The sequence below is a fragment of the Lutzomyia longipalpis genome, chromosome 1 (genome assembly GCF_024334085.1).
Source record: "Lutzomyia longipalpis isolate SR_M1_2022 chromosome 1, ASM2433408v1".
Classification (NCBI taxonomy): domain Eukaryota; kingdom Metazoa; phylum Arthropoda; class Insecta; order Diptera; family Psychodidae; genus Lutzomyia; species Lutzomyia longipalpis.
In genome coordinates, this window is record NC_074707.1 from 39,651,943 (window position 1) to 39,672,514 (window position 20,572).

At 35.3% G+C, this 20,572-nt stretch overlaps 2 protein-coding genes across 8 annotated transcripts in view; both read right to left on the reverse strand.

Moving 5' to 3' along the window:
* LOC129787307 (DNA-binding protein RFX2) overlaps positions 1-20,572 on the reverse strand; it is an 865,065-nt gene that overhangs the window by 81,218 nt on the left and 763,275 nt on the right. The gene's annotated exons all lie outside the window — the stretch shown is intronic.
* On the reverse strand, positions 13,949-18,725 carry LOC129787309 (tau-tubulin kinase homolog Asator-like). 6 transcript variants are annotated; one of them, XM_055822800.1, is made up of 11 exons: positions 18,536-18,725; positions 17,978-18,068; positions 17,221-17,510; positions 16,561-17,140; positions 15,799-16,498; positions 15,625-15,738; positions 15,267-15,405; positions 14,727-15,205; positions 14,386-14,662; positions 14,177-14,321; positions 13,949-14,104 (listed from the first exon to the last, which is right to left on the reverse strand). In XM_055822800.1, exons 4-10 carry the CDS (start codon positions 17,130-17,132, stop codon positions 14,302-14,304), a joined length of 2,301 nt encoding a protein of 766 aa, XP_055678775.1. In that variant the 5' UTR covers positions 17,133-17,140; positions 17,221-17,510; positions 17,978-18,068; positions 18,536-18,725; the 3' UTR covers positions 13,949-14,104; positions 14,177-14,301. The 6 variants fall into 6 exon arrangements, with proteins under 6 accessions (XP_055678775.1, XP_055678776.1, XP_055678773.1 ...); XM_055822801.1 differs by having other exon boundaries at positions 17,221-17,345; positions 17,978-18,073; XM_055822798.1 differs by having other exon boundaries at positions 17,978-18,073.

Consider the following 20,572-nt stretch of genomic DNA (forward strand, 5'->3'; position numbering starts at 1 on the left):
CCACGTTCCCCTACCTACAGTTTTATACTTTTCTGCACATTCTGCATAATAGTGCAGAGAAAACTTTTTTTTAAAGTCAAATGTACTGATGTGAAGGCAAAAAAATGGCCCAAGATTTAATTTAAAGTAAAAGTTGTTGAAATAATAAGATCAAAATAAAAGTCTCGTTAAAACTTTTGCACAATCATGAAACATAAATATATACTAGGTGGCGCATAAGTTAATGCATGATTTTGCATGTAAACCAGCCTTAAATCATGCATTAACTTATGCGCCACTCTATACATAACAAATTTTGTATATGACAAATTTTTCTTTTTAAGAGAAACATTTTGAATTTTCCAGCAGAATATTCTCATGAACAAAATGAAATTTTCTCCTGACCTAAATGAAAGTATTTGCACCACAAATAAACAATTTTCTGATCAAAATATTGAAGGTAAATACTATAGAGCCAATATGTACATCGAGGTGGTACATTATTGGCTTAATAAGGGATGGTCACGTTATTTTGGAAACTCGGGGACTTTCAAGAGCGATTTTCAAGCCAATTTTTAAACCAAAATTTTGAAATCTGCTTGCACTCTTGTTAAATGGCCAAATACTGATAAGAATTCAGTATTAGTTGGTGTTCCACTTCGTGGCCAACACCAAGTATTTTTGATTTAGAAAATAAATTTTTGTGCTCAAAAAATTTATTTAAAATTCTCACATTTTGGCCATTTTGTTCCTGTAGAGTTTCCAAAATAATGTGACCATCCCTTAATTTCAATCCGATTGCAAAACTGCAATCAAAATCCCCAAATTCAGGACTAGGGCGTTATACACAATTCATTCATGGTGACACGCTTTTGAACAATTTTATGTGTATTTGTAATTCATTCATAAACGAGGACGTGATAAACCGGAGCTTTTAAAAAATAACACCAATTTTCTCCTTAATCCAACACAAACATAAAAGTAGCATAATAAAAAATGCAATATTCCCTTAAATTAGCTACGCGAAATAGCGGAAATTGGGGAGGATTTTCAGCTCATTTCTCCTTTTTGCCATTTCATGGGAAACTTATCAGTTGTTGATTATTAACTTTTGACAAAGTTTAAATCCTCTCACTCTGACTTTTATGGGAGTTGACAACATGTTCAAGTTGAATGGAATTCCAAGTGAGATTCCTTGATAGCGTGCAAGATTATATCAAGGCAAAAGAAGGTTTTATGGGAAGAAAAAAAAAACGGCAGAGGGTCAGAAAACGTTTGAATGCCACTCTTCCTTATCATTTTGAATCAAAAATTCCTTGTCGACTTGTCGAAATGATTGAGGGCGATGAAAGAAGAAGAGAAAAAGCTAAAGCACCCTGTTCTATTGTTGAAAGCATTATCTTTCCTTGAAACAACATTGAACGTATAAAATTCCTCTATTTAGTGCAGAGCAGAGTGAGTGAAAACATTACAATATGCAGCAGCGTCAAAGCTTTGAGTTTTAACAGGGAAACTAATGAAAATCTTTTTTTCAATAAACTTCTCCATGAAAAGTCGCATAAATTTCTTAAAGAAAAATGAAGAAAAAAGAAATATGCCACAAAACTTTGAGAATAAACGAAGAAAAAAAAATGTGAGCATAAAACAGAAAGCTTTCCCGTGAATTTCCATACAGTTTTTCTGGGTGATGGCACACCCATGCTTGTGTGGGCCGTTTTGGGGTTGTGTTGGAGAAGCTTACTGTCTGGAATAAAATGCGAAGGCGCCGTTAAGATTTCTATCACTTGCTCCATTCTCCCGGCACCACACAAATACAAAAGGCTGACAAAAGTAGGGAAACATTCTCTAAGGCGTGAATTTGAGAAAAACACTATCCGAAATCTCTATCCAGAGACTGTCAAGCTATCCTAAAACTTTCTCTCTGTATACCCCACAAGCAAAAAAGACTCCCATGGTGCAAATTATTTAGATTTATTATTGGAAAATTTTTAAAATATCTCTTTATTTAAACGTGGGTGAGCTGTTAAATTAAATAGGAGAACTGTAAGAACTTTGTTCATTATAGGTAAGCGCTTTTCGTTGAGAAAAAGCTCGTATAATCATAACAAGTAATCATTCTGAAAAACATAAATTTATCTAGTAAAGTTAATCTATTAAATTAAATTTGATTTATTTAGGATTAAAGTAAAAGCATGAAGGTATAAATTTGCAATGTAAATCCCATCATAAGAATTACAAGACATTCCTCTATATTCTTTGCAATGAATGGAGGTCTTTAAATGTAACTTTCTACAATATCGCTCTCATGCAAATTCCTGAAGCAGAATGCAAATCTTCTCGTACCTGAAGCTCTCTCTTGTGAATTGTAATTCTAAAATCTCGGAAGCAATGATGTAAAAAAGCTCAAGGTGAAATCTCTTTTAGTGGAAGAGAATAAAAAGCGCCATTTTCCGCTTTCCTTGTCAAAGAGACGATTTATATCATTAATACCTTTTTCTTCATCATTCAAGCATCGCAATTTCACGGGTGTTACTGTGTATATATCATTTTATTTACATTCATTACCATACGCAGTGGGCGGCATGGGTATATTATCCGATAGTCTAGCCCTAATTCCCACGGGAGAATTGAAACAGAATGTAGATTAGTTGGATATTACATAGGAGTATACATTGCTTTAAGTGAATTGCCGTAGCGAGTAATTCCAGATTCAAGACATGCTATAAAGGCGTAATCACAACGTTTAGTGCTCCGTGCAGCCATACGGTCTCACTAACGTATGTAAGGTGGAACAGGATGGTTGTGCTATGTACAATTCTCTCGCACCTTCAACCTGCCGATATATTATTTATTTTTTTGTATTATAAATAAAAAAAAATCAAAATAAAGAGCTTTTACCGTAAATTCTACCCCATCGTGTTATACATATATTAACCCCCACAATAAATTATTATGTACAAATATATCACTGTGTCAAAACTCAATGCGATAAAGCGATATCAAATATGGGAAAATTTTATGACAATACATGTAAAACAAAGTGAAAAAGCTCCGATTGTCTACCCAATATTCTAGGTCTCCTTTAACCTGTATAATAACACAATAATTTCGTTTGAATAATTCAAAGATATGGGCATGAATATGGCAAAAGTTGTTTTTGCAAATAGGAAGGTAAAATGTTATTTGTGATTTTCACAATCGTAAATCAAATACCAAAAAGACATTAATGGGGAACCGTTTGTTCAAATACATACAATCGACATAAGCTTTCCTACCCTCCATCCAAGCCCCCCATGCCGTCCCAGAAAAAGCTCCGACCGTTCAAAGGGAAAAAAAGGAACCCCTTTTTTCTGCACCCCAAACCAATCGTCAAACATACCAAGAAAAGTACGTGGTATGTGAGTGAGATTTGGAAGGAAAAGAAAACCCCAAACATTCATTCTTATCAAATCTGATAATGCAGAAGGGATTCGATATTCAACATTTTCCCACATACACACAATTGTGCGTTTGCTAAACGAAAGAAAGTTCCCACACAATGTCGCCTCGTATTCTCAAAAAAGAGAGGAAAAAAAGGAGCTATTTTCAGACTGTTTTACCACATAAACCATTTAAATATGAATTGGATTTCACCCCCAACCACCAGGCATTGAAAAAACCAAAAACGTTTGTAAACTTTAAGTGGTTCATCAATCAAATTTTGTATTTGCAAATCTTTCTCCACTCCGTGACACATCCATTGGCATCTCAAGGATTTAGGTAGGACTATCTCTAAACTCCATTAAATTTCCGGCATATCATTAAAAATCCCATGCAGAGGAATAGAAGATGGAGGAGATCGGATGAGAATAAAGATGAGATTATTATGTAAGCCACGAGCAAAATTTTGTGGGAATTATAATTAAAGGAATTTTTTTTTAATCCAATTGATTTTGTGATGAAAATATCCGATTTTTCTTTAAAAAAAATTTAAAGAATTATTTGTGTGAATTAGGTTAATTTTCTTATCAGTTTCTATTTTCAATTAAAGAAAACTGGTCTAGAGGAAAAAAACTTTTATTACTAATTAATAATGAAGTTGAAATTCATAAAGTTTTGAATACTTTTGTTCTCTAAATCTTTCTGTTAAACAGTTCAAAAATTAAAAGAAAATCAGATTAATTTAGTTTTAGCAGTTTCAGCACCACTAATCAACAAATCCTTTCTCAGCTTTGCTTCCCATCTTTGAGGTAGAGAGATCTAAGAAATTTTCATATTTGAAAGCTTTGTGCACAAAGGCATGCTAAAATATGTATATTTTGAGGAAATGTATATATCTGTGTAGCATATAAATCTTCTTCGCATACCTTTCCTCCAAACCATCGCACATCTCATTTTGGGTAAAGTGTAATACAATTTTCTTATCTCACCATAATTTCGTGTCCTCCTCAAGCTGTTCCATTTTTGGTTCCATTTGAAGTGTAATTGCTTGTTTCGACCACTCTCAGAGGCCCATAAACTGTGCTCATTTGTCAAATTGGGATGTTGAACACGCAAAAGAGAAATTCAACATTGAACCCTCCTCCCTGAAGAAGCCGAAAAATAAAAGGATAATTCAGCATTTGAAGGAGTCACTCAATTATTTCTCTTAATCAGCCCTTTTGCGCCAAAAAAGAACTTTGCTCTCGGTGCGGGGTGTATGTCGAGACGAGACTTTTCTTGATTAATCCCCGTGAAATGCCCCGCAATGATGACAAACTTAATGGATTGTATCGTATTGGGTGTCTTCTTCCATGCCTCCCAACCATGATTTGCAAAATATCTCCCGGACGCTTCGTACACCCACATGCGCGCAAATGGGAATGAAAGCACAAAAGCATTCCGCCACTAATGAAGATCTTCTCTTATAGACAATTTATTAAGTTACTTAAAAACTTTTCTTGCCACAGCGGAAAAACTTTACTAATTTTATTATATAATCCAAAATGCTACAGAAATATTTTAATAATGCTCTTCAGACAACCACAATCTGGTGGTTATAATAAGTTTAATTAATGTTATGAGAATCAAGGAAATTTATCTTTTTTACCCATTCTTTCATTTTGCCTTCATTCTCCCCATGTTCTGCCGCACTTTTTTTTTTACAACTCCCATCACAGCCTCAATGAACACTAGGGGTTGCGCAGTGTAGCCGTAAGAGGTTGAAAGGATGTTGTTGGGTTTCTTCACCAAGGGTAATTGAGAAAAAATTTTAAACTTATTTTGTTTATATTTCTTTGATGTCTTATAGAGAAACAAAGAAGAGGATGAATTCATTTATAGAAGTTGTACGGAAAAGTTCCGTGAGGAAATGTCTTAAGGCAACACTGCGTGATCCCACTGTTCTTATATAATAAATTGGGTATTTCTGCTCTTGAAGAAGACGAGAAGAGGAAACTTGCATAACTTTATCGAGTGTTTTATACAAAATAGTCATTTCAAAGCGATGACATGAAAGATGTGGAATGCCTTTAACATTCTGCAAAGTACACTTCAAAACCGCTAACAAGTGGACAAGAGTTTCAAGGGTTTTGTTAGTCAAAGAAAACTGAGAGATGCTCAATAGTTTGAAAATTTTATTTGGTGCACCCTAATTAATACATCACAGACATACTGAGAAAATTGAAGAAATTTTATGTCTTTCAATGTTGGAAAATTAGTTTATGTTCTATTCGTCTCTTTTTTATCTTTTTCATTAATAAAAATTGTATTTAAATGCGAAATTGTTCTTGTGAAATAAACTATTATTACGATTATTACTATTTCCGGAAGTTTCGGAAATAAATAACTTTAAAGGTGTGTTTAGTCTTTCAGAGTTGTTATGTGGTTGAACATTGTGGTGTTAGCGAATGCATAAATTAGTAGGTAGATTGGTGGGTGAATATAAATTAGTATTTTGGTATATTGCGCCAGGAATATCTGGTTGGAGCCAAAACTAAAAAAAAGAGGGAATTTAATCAAAATTGAACCATGGTGTACCTGATATAATCGGTTTACACATTAGGTTAAATACCAATGCAAACGGCATTACACATTTTAATTGAACCTTCATTTAGCAAATTGAGAGCAACCACTAAATTCATCAAAACCACCCTATAACTGAATGGTTCCATGCTAGAAAAATTAAACATATTATGTGTGTACATAATCACTGTGGGGATGGCGGGGATGGTTAAAATGGTGTTTTATCATTTACATAAAGGTACAATGTGAGGGAGGAATTTAACTCTATTTTGGTATGAAGTGTAAACGAATTATATTGAATACATCAAACAATTTTAATCTTTACTAGTTTTTTTGAATTATTTACAAAAATTTAAATCAGGACTCAAAATTCAGACAAAGGAATTTATGCCCGAATGTATGAAGGATGATCCTCTATCGCAGAACAATTTTAACCCATCTCATCTTGTAGGGGAACATAAAAAATAGAAGAATCGCGAGAGAAACTCCCCAATATCCACTGGGATCACATCGAAAAGTGCAGTGAAAGTACAGTCCGGGAAAACATAACCTCAATTTGGGAACAACATTTAAATGAATAGGAGGAACTCCATTGTGTTCGACCAGCGTGGCATCGGGATCGTTGAGTTTTTTTCTTCTTCTTGGAGTGCGACTCAACGACGGGAAGTCCGGAAAGACAGAAGTGAAGCAAAAATCATTCAAATCTTCATCCGGGTAGGCAGGAAAGGTTGGGAAGGTTATAAAGAAGCTCAAGAGGTCCCGATGCCACGCTGGTCGAACACAATGGAGTTCCTCCTATTCATTTAAATGTTGTTCCCAAATTGAGGTTATGTTTTCCCGGACTGTACTTTCACTGCACTTTTCAATGTGATCCCAGTGGATATTGGGGAGTTTCTCTCGCGATTCTTCTATTTTTTATGTTCCCCTACAAGATGAGATGGGTTAAAATTGTTCTGCGATAGAGGATCATCCTTCATACATTCGGGCATAAATTCCTTTAATGGCAATTGATGAGATAATTCAATGTGAAGAAAAAGCTTTTTTTTACACGAAGCTTTTTGCAGTGATTTCGCGTGAAATAATAATTTTTTTCATTGATGCAGTCTTTCTTAGAGAAATTTATGCTGAATAAGTAAAAAGGGGTATTTTCGAAAAGCACATTCTTCTTCCATTGTTAAAACAAAACTCCCATTGTTTATTGTTGCTGACTGTTCGCATGGAAGGTTCTTACAAATTCATAAGATTTTCCCCATAATCCCATCATCCTTCACAGTGATGGAGGTTTCGTATTGTTCAAATTAATAAACTTGCTTAATGAATACACTACAACTACATACATTCTACTTATTTGTCTCTACAGTGGAAAACCGCAACTACACATAAAGTAAATATTCTACTAAATTTCTCAAAAGTTATACAAATTTTGTCTGCGAGCCAAAATTCGCTAAAACAATGACAATGCCCCCCACAATTACTTCTTTCTTTCAAAGGAAAACTCCAAAAGGGACCGCACTCGTAATTATATGTAATAAAATAGAAAAAGGGAAATGAAATAATTCCGGAAAATTCAATTTTTTCGTTGTTGTGAAAAAAAGTAAAAGAATGAAAGAATCAGAGTACAGACGCCAAATAATCGACCTCGTTCGGTAGGACGTGATTTGAATATAAATCAAAATGGTTCTTGCTTGATGAATGTCACAGCCCATGGAAACATTGAGGAATCCAGGAAAGGTTTTGCAAATGAATATTTACATTCGCTAAACATGTAGATTTTGACCTCGTTCCTATAAATAAATTTATTTTTATTAAAATACCAAAAAAGTGATTTTTTAAAGATTCCTTGGAAATCTTACAGGATAAAACAATTTGGTTTTAATTATGAGACTTTCTATTGAATTTTATTTGTAGCAGATAAGGCTGAGTGGGTGATATAGAAGGAAATTGAATAATATAATTTTTTTCAGATGATTTTTGCAGAAATTTTAGGAGAAAAAAATTATCAGCTGAATGCAGGCCAATGTATAGGAAAATGGAGTACTCTTGGGGTTGTCACGAGAGAGGTCACAATGAGATGAACAAACAACATGACACCGCTTTAGGAGGATTCCGCCAGCTCTTGAATATTTATGGAAATTGTCTCATTTGTTTGAAAATAATTTTTCATGCTATGTCATCACACTCATTCACTCCCATATCGGTCCTTTCATCCTTGCCAAGGGAGAATGATGAGCAATAAAAAGAATATGCTATACAAGGGCGGAAAAAATAGATTCAGATTTAAAATGTTTGTTGTTTTCTTTAGCCCCCCAAAACAGTGATTCTGTTCCATTCAATATTTTGCGTTCCAACGACGCAAAGTAATATCAAAGTTATTTTGGGAACACCATTTGCAATATCGTAAAGTTGACAGAATACTTGAAGAGTTTTTTTACGGAGAAATTTTAGAATTTCTTTATTGAAAAAGATTTATTATTACTCTTAGTCTTGCTAGTCTTCAATATAAGAAAGCTTGAATAAACTAAAAGAATCACAAAATAATAAAGTTTTATATCGCCGTTTGATGGATTTTTTGAAAATATTTTTATGTAATTTATAAATTTTCAAGATGTTTTATAAAAGTTTTGAGAATCCAATGGACCATTAACAGGTACAAAGACCAGTTAAAATTAATCGCAATTATTCATAGAGCATTAACCAGGAAGTTTCCTCAAAGTCCAACTAAAGCCTTGACTAAAACGTCGCCATAAAAGTTTTCCTGGAAGCTCTTTAAAGTTTAATTATCCCTAATTCTGCAGAACTTTAAACAAAATAAAGTTTGCCTTCTATTGTTCTTTTATGGTGAATTCTTGGAAACCTATTTTCAAACTTTATGTGTACTTTTCTTACCTTGATTAATATGAAGTGGCATAGCTTCGACTGTGTGACAATATCTTTTATTCTCTCTCTCATAAAACACTGATAAAATAAGCTCAAATTTCTTTCAAATTAAAACTCCATTTACGATGCGAGACACTAAATGAAAGCATTTTTGCGGTTTTTTGTTGGAATATATCTTAAAACGAGGTAAATTGTCGCTTCGCTCCAATTTACCTCGCCCCGCTTCGCGGGGATTTGTTGCGCTTCGCGCAAATTTTATAGGAAAAAAAATTGTGATGGTTTGATTGGGGCCACTTATCAATCCCAAAAGAAAAAATTTGCAAAGAGAAGAAATCAATTTCATACAACACTTTAGGCGCCAAATTCAAAAATTTGCAAAAACTGCATGAAATCTCTATGGGGGCTATCTGAAGGGGGGCTTTGGGGGGAAAATGAATACGGCCATCTGAAACCGCCTGTTATAAGGAGCTTCTGTACCAAATTTCATCGCGATCGGACAAACGGTGTGGATTTGTATAGAAAAGTCGGAACGACGATTACCAACAAACAGGCCTTTCTTTATTATATAGATATGCTGCTTGCATGTTTAAGAGTGGTGTTCTAGTAAAATGCGCTAAAGTGATTTATGGGGATTTTTGTACACACCGTGTGGTTCTAAAATTTTTATTTATCCTCTTTTTCCCACATAAAACATTACGTCAACTTGGAATACTTTTCAATGTTGCACCTCTCACCAAACTTGAACAAAATTCTTAAAATGAAAAATCCTTCAAAAGAATAAAAGTTTTTCACGAAAATGTAAAAATAAAATGTAATATTTTCGTCATTCTGATGATATTGATTTTATTTTTTTTCCATTGCAATGATTACCTAAAAAAAAAACGATTTTTGAACCATTTCGTAAAAATTTTCTGGATGGCTCTCAATGAAATTCCAATCTGAAATTCTGGGAAATTTTTTTCAAAATTTTAGGTAAAAGCGATCAATACATATTATGAGAAAATTGTTAAATTATGCAAATTTCTATAAAAATATAATATTTTTTTGTATTGCGGTCCTACATAGGTCTCTTGACCTGAAGACCTTAGGGTTAGGGTGGGAATAAAAAAAAACAATATTTTTTCCGATTTTGTACTTGGAAAATTGCAAAATAAATAAACAGAGATAGTAATTATGTTGTTATTTTTTCTTAGATTAAAATAAGTAGAAAAATAAGGAAACGCGTAATTGACAAATGTTCAGAAATTGGTTTAGAGCTTCAGAAGAAAACATTTATTTTTATTCCAATTATGTAGTCAGTGGAACAATTAAATGAATTGTTGTACTGGAAAAAAAACAAGTAAGGGCAAAATATTTACGTGGAAAATCTAATTCTAATGATCTTGTGCGTTTCTTTAATTTTTTTTGCCTTTGTCAACTGATTAACATATTTTAAATTAATTTAAATGTTTTTTTTCTTTTTCAAAGAAAACTTTTTTCAACGAGTCAATATTTTAAAGAAAATTTTAACATTTAACTTCTAATTTATGAAAAATCTTTACCATTAAGCGGTAAAAGTATATAAATTCTATTTTTAAATGTTGCCATGGAACTTCACAATCTCCATTGTTTTCTTGTAGTGAAAATTTGGCTTTAAAAGCTCTTTCATTTCCACAGAAAGCTCAAAGACACATTCAGAGTTTTGAAGACTTTAATTATCACATATTGCAGCAGAATATGTAGGTAAAAGCACAAAAATATTACAAGAAAAATTCCATTTTCTTTCACATGGAATTCTTGGAAATACTTGTTAAGTATTTGCTTTTCATGTGCCAAACAATCAAGTAAGAATATACATCTTTGTTTTGTATCAAAAAGGGGTAAATAAATTTTGTGGAGTGAAAAGTTGAGGAAAAGGAGATGATGTTTCTGAAGTGTTGTTTATCAACTATACGCGCCACTTTCTTTGCCATCCACCAACACAGGGTGCATTTATGCAAAGTGAAAAGTGAGTAACATGAGAAAAGCAAGTGCGAAAGAATTCCTTTTGTGAAATACATTTTCCTTTTCTCCGTGTGGCAAATAGACCACAAAAGAAGAAATTTAATGAGGATGTTTCATTTGGTTAGGCAATGAGCGTAAAGACTTGTCGTGCTGCATTCAAATGCCACGTATATTTATTGCTCTAAGGATGTTAGAACAGAGAGAGAGAGAGATAGGAGAGGGCAAAAGAGAAGGTTTGGATGGTAAATATAGTAGCTCATTGTGATGGAAACACACTAAATGATGGTCCTGGAGTCCGGTTTGAGCTTTCAACCCATTCGCATCGTCTCATGCGTCTGAAAGCTTCTTTTTGGCTTTAAAAGCTTTATTTCGCGGTGCATTGTGCTGAAAAGTGCAGAATTTCTCTGCTAGTGCGTGCACTTCGCGAAGTGCTGAAGAACAGTGGCCTGCGGTGAGAGTGAAGCGCGGAATTCTCGCGGGGAATCTCCACGAACGCGTATGGGAGGAGATTTCATGGCATGGAGAGCGGGGTGCGGTGTGGAAACGACGTGCTGCTGCAGAGAGATCACAGTTATAGCGACGAACGAGCGCTGACTGTTGGTCACAATGCACACACAGACATCGATTGTGTGTGCATTGTTTTTTCTGTGCCTTGGATCATTACGGAGTTTGTGAGAATTTTTTTTGTGAGATTTTTGTGAGGAGCTCTCTAGGTCATTTTGCTGCGTTATTGATTTGTAATCAATCAGCAATGATCCAATCTGAGGTGACGCCACGCCCTTACGGGGCAAGGTAGGCAATGAAACTCAGGTGAGAGGTTTGAATTGGACTCCAGAGTAGGGTAAGTTGGTTTTTCTGGGTAGTGTCTCTTGGGTCTGCTTTTGGATAGTGACATTGCAGTTTGCAATTTAGAGATCTGATCTTTAATAGGTCCTCTAAAATAGTCGCTTTTCAGAGGGAGTATTTGAGGGCCTATTTTTGGGAAGCCAACTCCTGACTGTTAGACGCTCTATTATTCCGCAAAGGCTCAGGAAGTGGATAACTATGCTGGTTTTATCAAATGTTGAAAACGGGCATCCACTAGCCTTTTAGTAGAATTAGAGTAATTAAAAGAATTAAACAGAGTTATCAGAGTAGGGTAAGTTGACTTTTATTAACAGTGTCTCTTGGATATGCTTCTGGATAGTGGCATTGCAGTTTGCAATTTAGATATCAGATCTAAACCAGGTCTTCTAAAATTAGCTACTTTTCGGAGGGGTATTTGAGGGCCTGTTTTTAGGAGATTAACTCCCGATCAATAGATTTTACTTTCCGCAAAGGCTCAGGAAGTGGATAACTAATGCTGGTTTTATCAAATGTTGTAAAACGGGCATCCACTAGTCTTTTAGTAGAATTAGATATATTAATAGAATCAATAGAGTGATTAGATTGTTTGAATAACTGAATAAGGCACAGAAAAATTCAGGATCGTGGAGTAGGAGGTGGCACGAAGAACACAACAGAGCTCAGCTGCCGATACCTTCAACTCTGCCAGTCAACAATCTACAATCTACAATCTACAAAATGATGGTCCTCGTGGAAAACTAGCAAGTTTTCTTGTCTTATTTTTCTCTCCTTGAGAAAGTCTTTTACTTTTGGCACAAGGATACATCCAGTACCATTTCTCATCTTAGATGCAAGAGAAGGGGTTACATTGATGTAGAATAGCCACCGGCATCGTTTCCTTGTATATACACACAACACTGGCGATGGAATGAATTTAATGAACGACGAGAACGTTCAAGAGAACGTTAATTAAGGAGCTTTGGGTATGGGAATTATTTGAGGGTCATTTTCCATTACAGGTGAATTTGTGCGAGAAAAGGGAATAAAAATCAATTGAGTGTGCAGTTCATTTCCCAACTCTCGTTTTTGCATGAAAATGCAGAAATAACTTTCAAAAAGACTTTTCCAGTACTCTTCTGTGGGGTAAGTTTGTTTGTCCATTTGTCAATTTGTTGGAAGTTCCTTCTCGATTTTAACGACAAATAGACAAACTCAGCAACTTCCTCACACCATCTTCTAGTAGACGATATTTGGATAAATTAACATGACCCAATCCACCCACATGCACAACATTTTCCTTTCACCATTTGGATGTTAGTATTTACATAGTTTTGTAGCTGAAACCCCAAATACCGTCGTTTTCATTATAACTCCTGTTAAAATAATTGCAAATTGTCTCAATAAATTAAATTTGGCGCCATATGAAGGCTCGAAGAATTCCAGAGGTGGTCACTGGAAAGTTCCAAAATGTCAATGGAAAAAATAGACTGGAATTCATGACAAAGTGTCACTGAAAAAACTTGTCAGATCGTTCTCAGATTTCAGAGCAGACGGACACGCGGAGGTCCGCGCTGCTAAGTGAAAAGTGGATTTAATTTTAACAACTCCCATCTTGTATGTCATCAAAAGGCTTCAGTAACTGAAAAACGATGCATTTTCCTCCATCAATCTTCAGATGTAAATTTAATTTTCCCTCGATGTCATCTATCAAATGGAAATTAAGTCTGGTGAAGCGTAAAAAGAAGATCCATTCGGAGAGATAGAGAGAGTTACTCCAATTTGCTCCGTGGAATATTTGTTTTATTCACCATGCGACCAGTCAGACGTGATGCATCAGTTTGGGAGTTCTCTGTATGAGAACTGTGAGACACAAACTGGCGTACATTTAACCCTATGCCATCATGAATTCCTTTATAGATAGCACAGAGAGCTTTTCAGTTGACGGTCATACCAATTAATCAACGCCATGTGGTTGAAATTGAAACCATCCTATGGGATCACATCACTTAAAGTCAGCAAAAAGTGAGCACCAGATAAGAGAAATTAAATCTCTAAGTGAAACATTTACGGTCAGCAAATTTAAACTTTCACTTCAATAATGCAGTGCTTTCGAATTTTCTTTTACTACTATAATGTTGAAAGAAATGAAAAACCTGAGATTTTCACTGCAGCATCCCAATGTACATAGCATGTATAATAGAATATATATACTTCGTATAAATTGATAATGTTGCTTCTCTTTTCTCCTGAAATAAATTCATGATATTAAAACAAAATAAATAATTTAACTTTAATGGATAAATTTTTATTTATATTTAATTTCACACTACACACGACTTTAATTAATTTAATTCATTTACAGCAATCAAAATATACATATTTAGTTTAATGACATTACGTAGCAATTTAAATATCATTTTTGGTAAAGCTGGGCTCTACGACTGCAGTCCATATAAGCCTTCAAAATAAATTATATAAATTTGATGTTAAATCCTAATGATAAGCGTACTATTAGTCTAATTCTTTATACCTCAAAATCTAACATGGTTAACAAACTGCCTCTGCGGCGAACTAGAAAGAGTGTCGACTAGATATTGCAGTCCTTGAAGCTTTGCAACTTTTAACTGGGAAGCTCCAATCATTCATAGCCGGATGCTATTCAACGATCCTGGGACCTGCAATAGAAAGGTCACTGTAAAAAGCAAAAACGGCAACATTGCAAAGCCTTATAAAGCCAACCTAGAGGAAAAACACGAATCTCCAACTTTCCACTGACAGCACACTCTAGGTACCTTGATTGTTCATCAACAATTGAGATTTCTGGGACTTCAGCCACAATCTGGGGTGGTAGAACTGGGAAATCCTGCAGGACGATGTTTGGAAGACTGCCAACAAGGGTTGCAGCCGTAGTCTTAGGTTTCTCCTCCTCTTCTTCTTCTGCTCCATCATCTTCAGTCTGCTTCTCAGGGCTTTCACCGCGTACACCTATATTTCTCATAACGTCCAGTTGGAAAACCTATATCACGTAAGGGAGACATTTAGCCAACAAATTGGGCATTTTCAAATTGGCAAAAACTTACGGTTTTGTCAAAAGCTGCTTGTTGAAGAATTGGCGGGGCTAGGTCTCGCCTAAGGGTAGTTCCAAGAGCTGGTTCAGACCAGCAATGAGGTAGATAGTCTTGAAGGTTTTTGTAGTTTTCAATGCCAGTAATATTTATCTTTGTCTTTCGGCACTGTTGTCGTGGTTTGCTCTGAATTGAGTGCTGCTGACTGTTCTGCTCCTGACGCCACTCGTTGTCAGTTGTCTCCTCTGAATCATCAAATTGGGATTTCCACTGAGACGCCAAGGTTACGGCTCCTGCACCACCACGGGTGATCTGCTGCAATGCTGACACATTGTCATCATCAATTACAGCGAATGTAACTGAATGATCTCGCTGCACAACTCTGGTGCTGGAGCTTGTTCTCAGGACTCCTTGTCTCCTACCGCTGGCACTTCTAACCACACCACGATTTTGCTGAACATTCGGTAGAGGTGTGGCTGCATCTGCACCATTGCCTAGAAAAACTAACCATATTAGACCAAGCCTTACTTTAACGACTCATTAATAAAAATTTACCCAAGTCATGGACGCTAGTCGGAGGGGCTGTGACAACCCGTAGACGTCCAACATTGCCTTTCTCTATGTTGTTGCCAATTGGCGGAGTATTTTCATTATTTTTCACCTCATGATCTTCATCTGGCCTTTCTGGTTGTTGCTGATGGAGGAAAAACAACAAATTTTAAAGAATCTACATGGAATAAACGGTTAGACTTAGACACTACGACATGAAGACGCCATGCATGAGATTTCAGGTTTCCAACAAAACATTCCTCCATCTTTCTTCTAGAAAGTTTAGACGAGGAAGTAATTTTGAAATTTTCTTGAATGACTCCAAAAACACAGGAATTTATTCACGGGGCAACGTAAGACTAACCGGAAAGGAATGGAGAGTATTTAAAATCCCAGAAAACTCCACAACCATCAAGATAGAGTAACTAGTATCATCCCTTACTGAGGGTGTCTCCCGACGATTTTGTCTGAAATCAAACTGATAGCCTCCGCGATGAGGCAGATATCGAATACAGCGGCATAAAAGGTTAATACTTACTTCTGAATGCGCTGGCTTCTTAACAGGACTGGATACGGAGGATGTAATGTGGAACTGAGCTTTCTTTCCTCCTTCGTGATTATCGGGCAAATGAACCTTAATAGATGGTGCCTGGGATCGCTGCTGTGGCACAAGAGACGGTGTGGGTTGTGTTAAAGCTGGTGAGTTGCAGTTCTTGTCAACTTTGTCGTGATTCATTGGTTCAGGTGTTGAAGCCAGGACGGAGTCCCGCCATGGCTGAACAATTTGATCAATATTGCTTGCATTGGAAGCAGCAACGGTCATCTGTGTTATGTTGCAGAGCATATGTTCGTTGCGGAGGTTGTTGTGAATTGAATTTGGATTTATCACAGTGGCACCTGTTCCTGAATCTGTCTTTTCCCAATCATATGGGTCTGTTTCCTTAATGCCACGACGCTTCATGCTTCGCTCAAAGAGCCCCCCAAGCATCGCATAGTCTGGCTTGTCGGCATACATTAGGGATTGGATGTGTTCCAGGAACTGTTTGAGGTCAGATGGTAGGTGTTTTAGGAGCAGTCTGTGATCATATTTCTCCTTCATAATTCCAACTTGTTCTTTGTCTTTGATTTTTCGCCATGGGAGCTGGCCATTGACAAATTCAACCAGCATGTAGAAGAGAGACCATAAATCATCATGGCGTCCCATTTCACGATTCCGATGTGCATTTATGCTTGCATATCTAGAGAAGAAAAACTAAACCTCTTAGAGCATGCTAAGTTTAGTCAGATCAAGAGGGCTTACCTAACTGTCCCACGAAATCCTGCTGCAGCTCGGGGACAGCGTACTTCGCCATTACTGGTGATGTACTGCCTAGCAAGACCAAAGTCGAGCATATATACACGTCGACAATTGTAGGGCAGTCTACCCATAGAGAAGTTACTTGGTTTAATATCGCGATGGAGGAAACCAACTGAATGAATGGATTCAATGGCGCGAAGAATCTGCAGTCCAAGGCGTAGAGTGGTGCTCAAGCTGAAGGCGCCGCGTGGTTGCGCACGTCGGAGTTCTGCTAGGTTCTTCCCCTGCAGCTGCATAACGACGTAGTTAAAGCGATCATTGCGGCCACATCCAATAAAACGGCAGACATGTTCTTTGCCCTGGAGCTTCTTCAGCACAGCCACCTCCATCTTGAGTACCTGCTTAGGCTGTCGTGCTGACTCCACTTTCAGGGCTACCTGTTCGCGTGTTATAAGATCCTGCCCTTCGTAAATCTCACCGAAACCACCACCACCGATCTTACGTATAACTTTCCAACGTTCCTTCACCACATGGCCTGGTTGCAACAAATCCTCAGGTGCTGTTGTTGATGTCATTTCTGTGCCTTTTTTTAAAATAATAAAAATTAAAAAAAAATCTAAAACTTTTTGAAATTAGTGGCTTGCTTTAATAAAATAAACTAACCGTAAGGTAGTTCTTTTAGTTTGCTAATCTACAGCACATCCATCAGATTAGACTCCAGATTCATCCATCTGCCCTACCCTTGCAGTCATTTTCATTTTTAGAGATCGTAGTCATTTTAAATCCCACTGAAATCACATTAATAATTTCACTTATCACGAACACTTAATCACATTTTTTTTATTAAAAGGTTCCTTTTGGCTTTAAGCTTTAGGCATCCATTTTGTTTTTTTTTTAGTATAGAGCACTTAAGTTGTTGGCTGATGCAAATTATATACAAATTTAGAAGTAATCTGAAAAGATAAACAGCAATATTTTGCCCCTAAAATTTACAATTCATTTGTTTTCTTTTCTTAGGAAGTTCTTGTACCTTAAATTGCTTGTTGTTAAGTAAAAAGCCTAATTTTACAGCAAGGGGCACGCTTTTGCTTTGAACACTAAAACTCTTAAAATAAACGAACATTTTGTAACCGTTAAATTAAAATTAATGACAAACCAAAAAAATCCAATCAATCAAAAATATTTTTACATTAAAATTGAAAAAAAAATTTAAATTAGGGATTAAATTTCATTTATTTTTAATTAAAAAAAAACAAAAAAGAAGCGAACATAAATTATGTACAGTTCTGGTTGATTTCGGAGGATTCTTATTAGAGCTAGGCCATTAAGAATTGAGCAGAATGAACACAGGGGGCGCAACTATTTGAAGGACATAGAGTATAAATCTCCTGGAATCTTTCAGTTCATTGTGCTAACCTACCTCAGTCAGCGAAACTGCTAAAAATTCAAGGGTCTTCTGGGATTGTTGTAGCTTGCCCAATGCCCAACTGTAGGTATGACCCAACTGGTACCTAATCTACATTAGAGGTGACAAAAAAGAATAGGACAATGAGAACAAAATGTAGGAAGGATTAAATGGTTAGAAAATTTCACGAAACTTTCTAATCATTTCATTTTTTTAAATTTAAAATGAGATCTTAAAAAAAAGTTCTACAGATTTTTTTTTAAAATTTGGTTTATGAATTTAATTTAAAATTATGTATAATTGTGGAAAAAAAGATAATTAATATTATTGGGTCCTTCCAGCTTAATATTTCAGCAATAAAACAAAAAAAGATTTTCTAAAATTATTTTTATGCATGAGTAATAAAAATCAAAGAAAGAAAATTCCATTTTATTGGAATTATGAAAATTGTTTTGAAACACATCAAATTATAGATTTCATGGATTTAAATATTTTTCTCTGCGGATTTTTAAATTTCATGAAATCTTTATTCGCCACTCGGGGGAACCATTCACGGAAATCACACCCACTAACCGGCTGGCTGCTGTGGCCCCACAGCCACCTCGGAACTTCCTGCTACGTTGACCCCTTTGGGCACCTAGAGGTCTTCACTTTTATCACAATTAGAATATCCCAAATTAACTTTGGGATGGATTTTCCACCAAATCAATTGACTCGAGCACTCACTTTTATTCCATGCACCATCTGTCACTTTGAAAAACTTTGTGGCGCGCATGACCGTCGAGGAATTCCGAGGGGCTTCGGGCGCCTATTTATGATGCCTTCACCCCGCGAATTAATTGAATACTGTCCAACATCGGGACGTTTTGTTATTCCTTTCCCGCCAAAATCCATCAAATTCCCCCATTGATCTAATCAGAATTTTGGAAACCTTTTACAACGAAAAAAATCTTTTTTAGAGAAAATTCAGAGAATGAAATGAATGGAAATAAAATACCGAGAATTTCTATATCATTAGCAGATGCCTCTCTTTCTAATATTATTCCGCATTGCATGAAAAATACTGATCACGCACGTAGTTCCGTGCTAAGAATAGAACATAATACAGTGAGGCGTACATCTTCGTGGAAGAACATCTCGCATAAACATTGTCACTGAGAGATGCTGCGCACTGTGTGTCGCATGAATTTGTTAAATTCAGGTGCTACATGGACCATTATTAGGTGAATTATGTGAATTTACAATATCAAAATGCAATTAATAAATGCTAATCTTGACAATGGACAATGGAGTGAATAAATTTTTCTGATATATAAATTGGATTAAATGGAGCAAATTTGATTTAATATACAAATTTATTGCATTGTAGAGTAATAAAATAAATTAAGAGCAGGATGGAATCTGCAAATAAAACAGGTGGTTAAGTGATTACCTTTAATTAAGTGATTTTTAAATTTAAATTATAGTCCATTCTTGGAATAAAAAATTTCGACAAAAATAATTAATTTTTGAAAAAACTTTATTATTTTTTTTTTATAAAATAAATTCTGATATTTTTTTAGGTTCATTTTGGCTCAAGAAATGTTCTAATTACATTCATAAAATTCAACCCTGTATTTTTCAAATTTTGTTTAAGTTCTTGGTAGAATTAATGTATACTTGGCACAAGATTATTAAATATTTTTTTGGGTTACGTTCAGATATAGTTTATTTAAATAAATAAGAGGAAGTTTTCAAAAAAATATTTTTCATTTCTCTCTTTTAAAAAATACAATTTTCACAAGTAAAATTTGATAGGTACCTAATTTTAATGCCTATTGAAGCTGAAATTTCAATAAAAAACAGAAATTTAATAAAAATAAATTAAATATAAAACGACTTTAATTAATGAAAAATCATGTGCAATTCAATGAATGGATGTGATATTGCCTGAACGTGGCTCATTATTAAAATATTTCATTTCAGAATATAAAATTTCATATTTGAAATGGGAATATGTAAGTACTTGTGAAGGAACTTATAGTGGAATTGCTGAAATTTTAACTAAAGAACTTTTCAAAGCAAGTTTCAAGTAAACTACAAGTTTTAAGAATGCGAATAAGACTGTTGAAGATTAAAGCTAACAATGACATTCTTTCTATTTATGTTTCCGTTCCTTATATGAATTTAAATTTATGACAAAATAGAGCTAAAATATTTTTTAAAGATAAAGAAATCTCGAGAATAAAAAAAATTGAAGAATTAAATGGAATGATTGTGACATTTATGTACCTACATAATATAGCAAAGATCACAAGGAAGGTCATTTTGAATACCAGAGTCCAATGTATTAAATTTCAATATAAATGTCCAAGTCAGATGAGCACCACTGTGGGCCGCAATAAAGAATCACATCAGAAATCATTCGCAGCGTGAGAGTGATCCTGATGGGTCTGATGGGGTTTTCCTACACAATCCCTTGGAATCAAAATGTTTCCTTGTGGGAAAGTATCTCATGGTACGAGGAGAGCTTAAAAGGGGGTTTCTGAGGGTATATGTACAGTACAACCTCCTACGGAACGTCGTGGTGAATTTATGTTTTCCCATCGGCATGCGCATCTGCCAGACAAA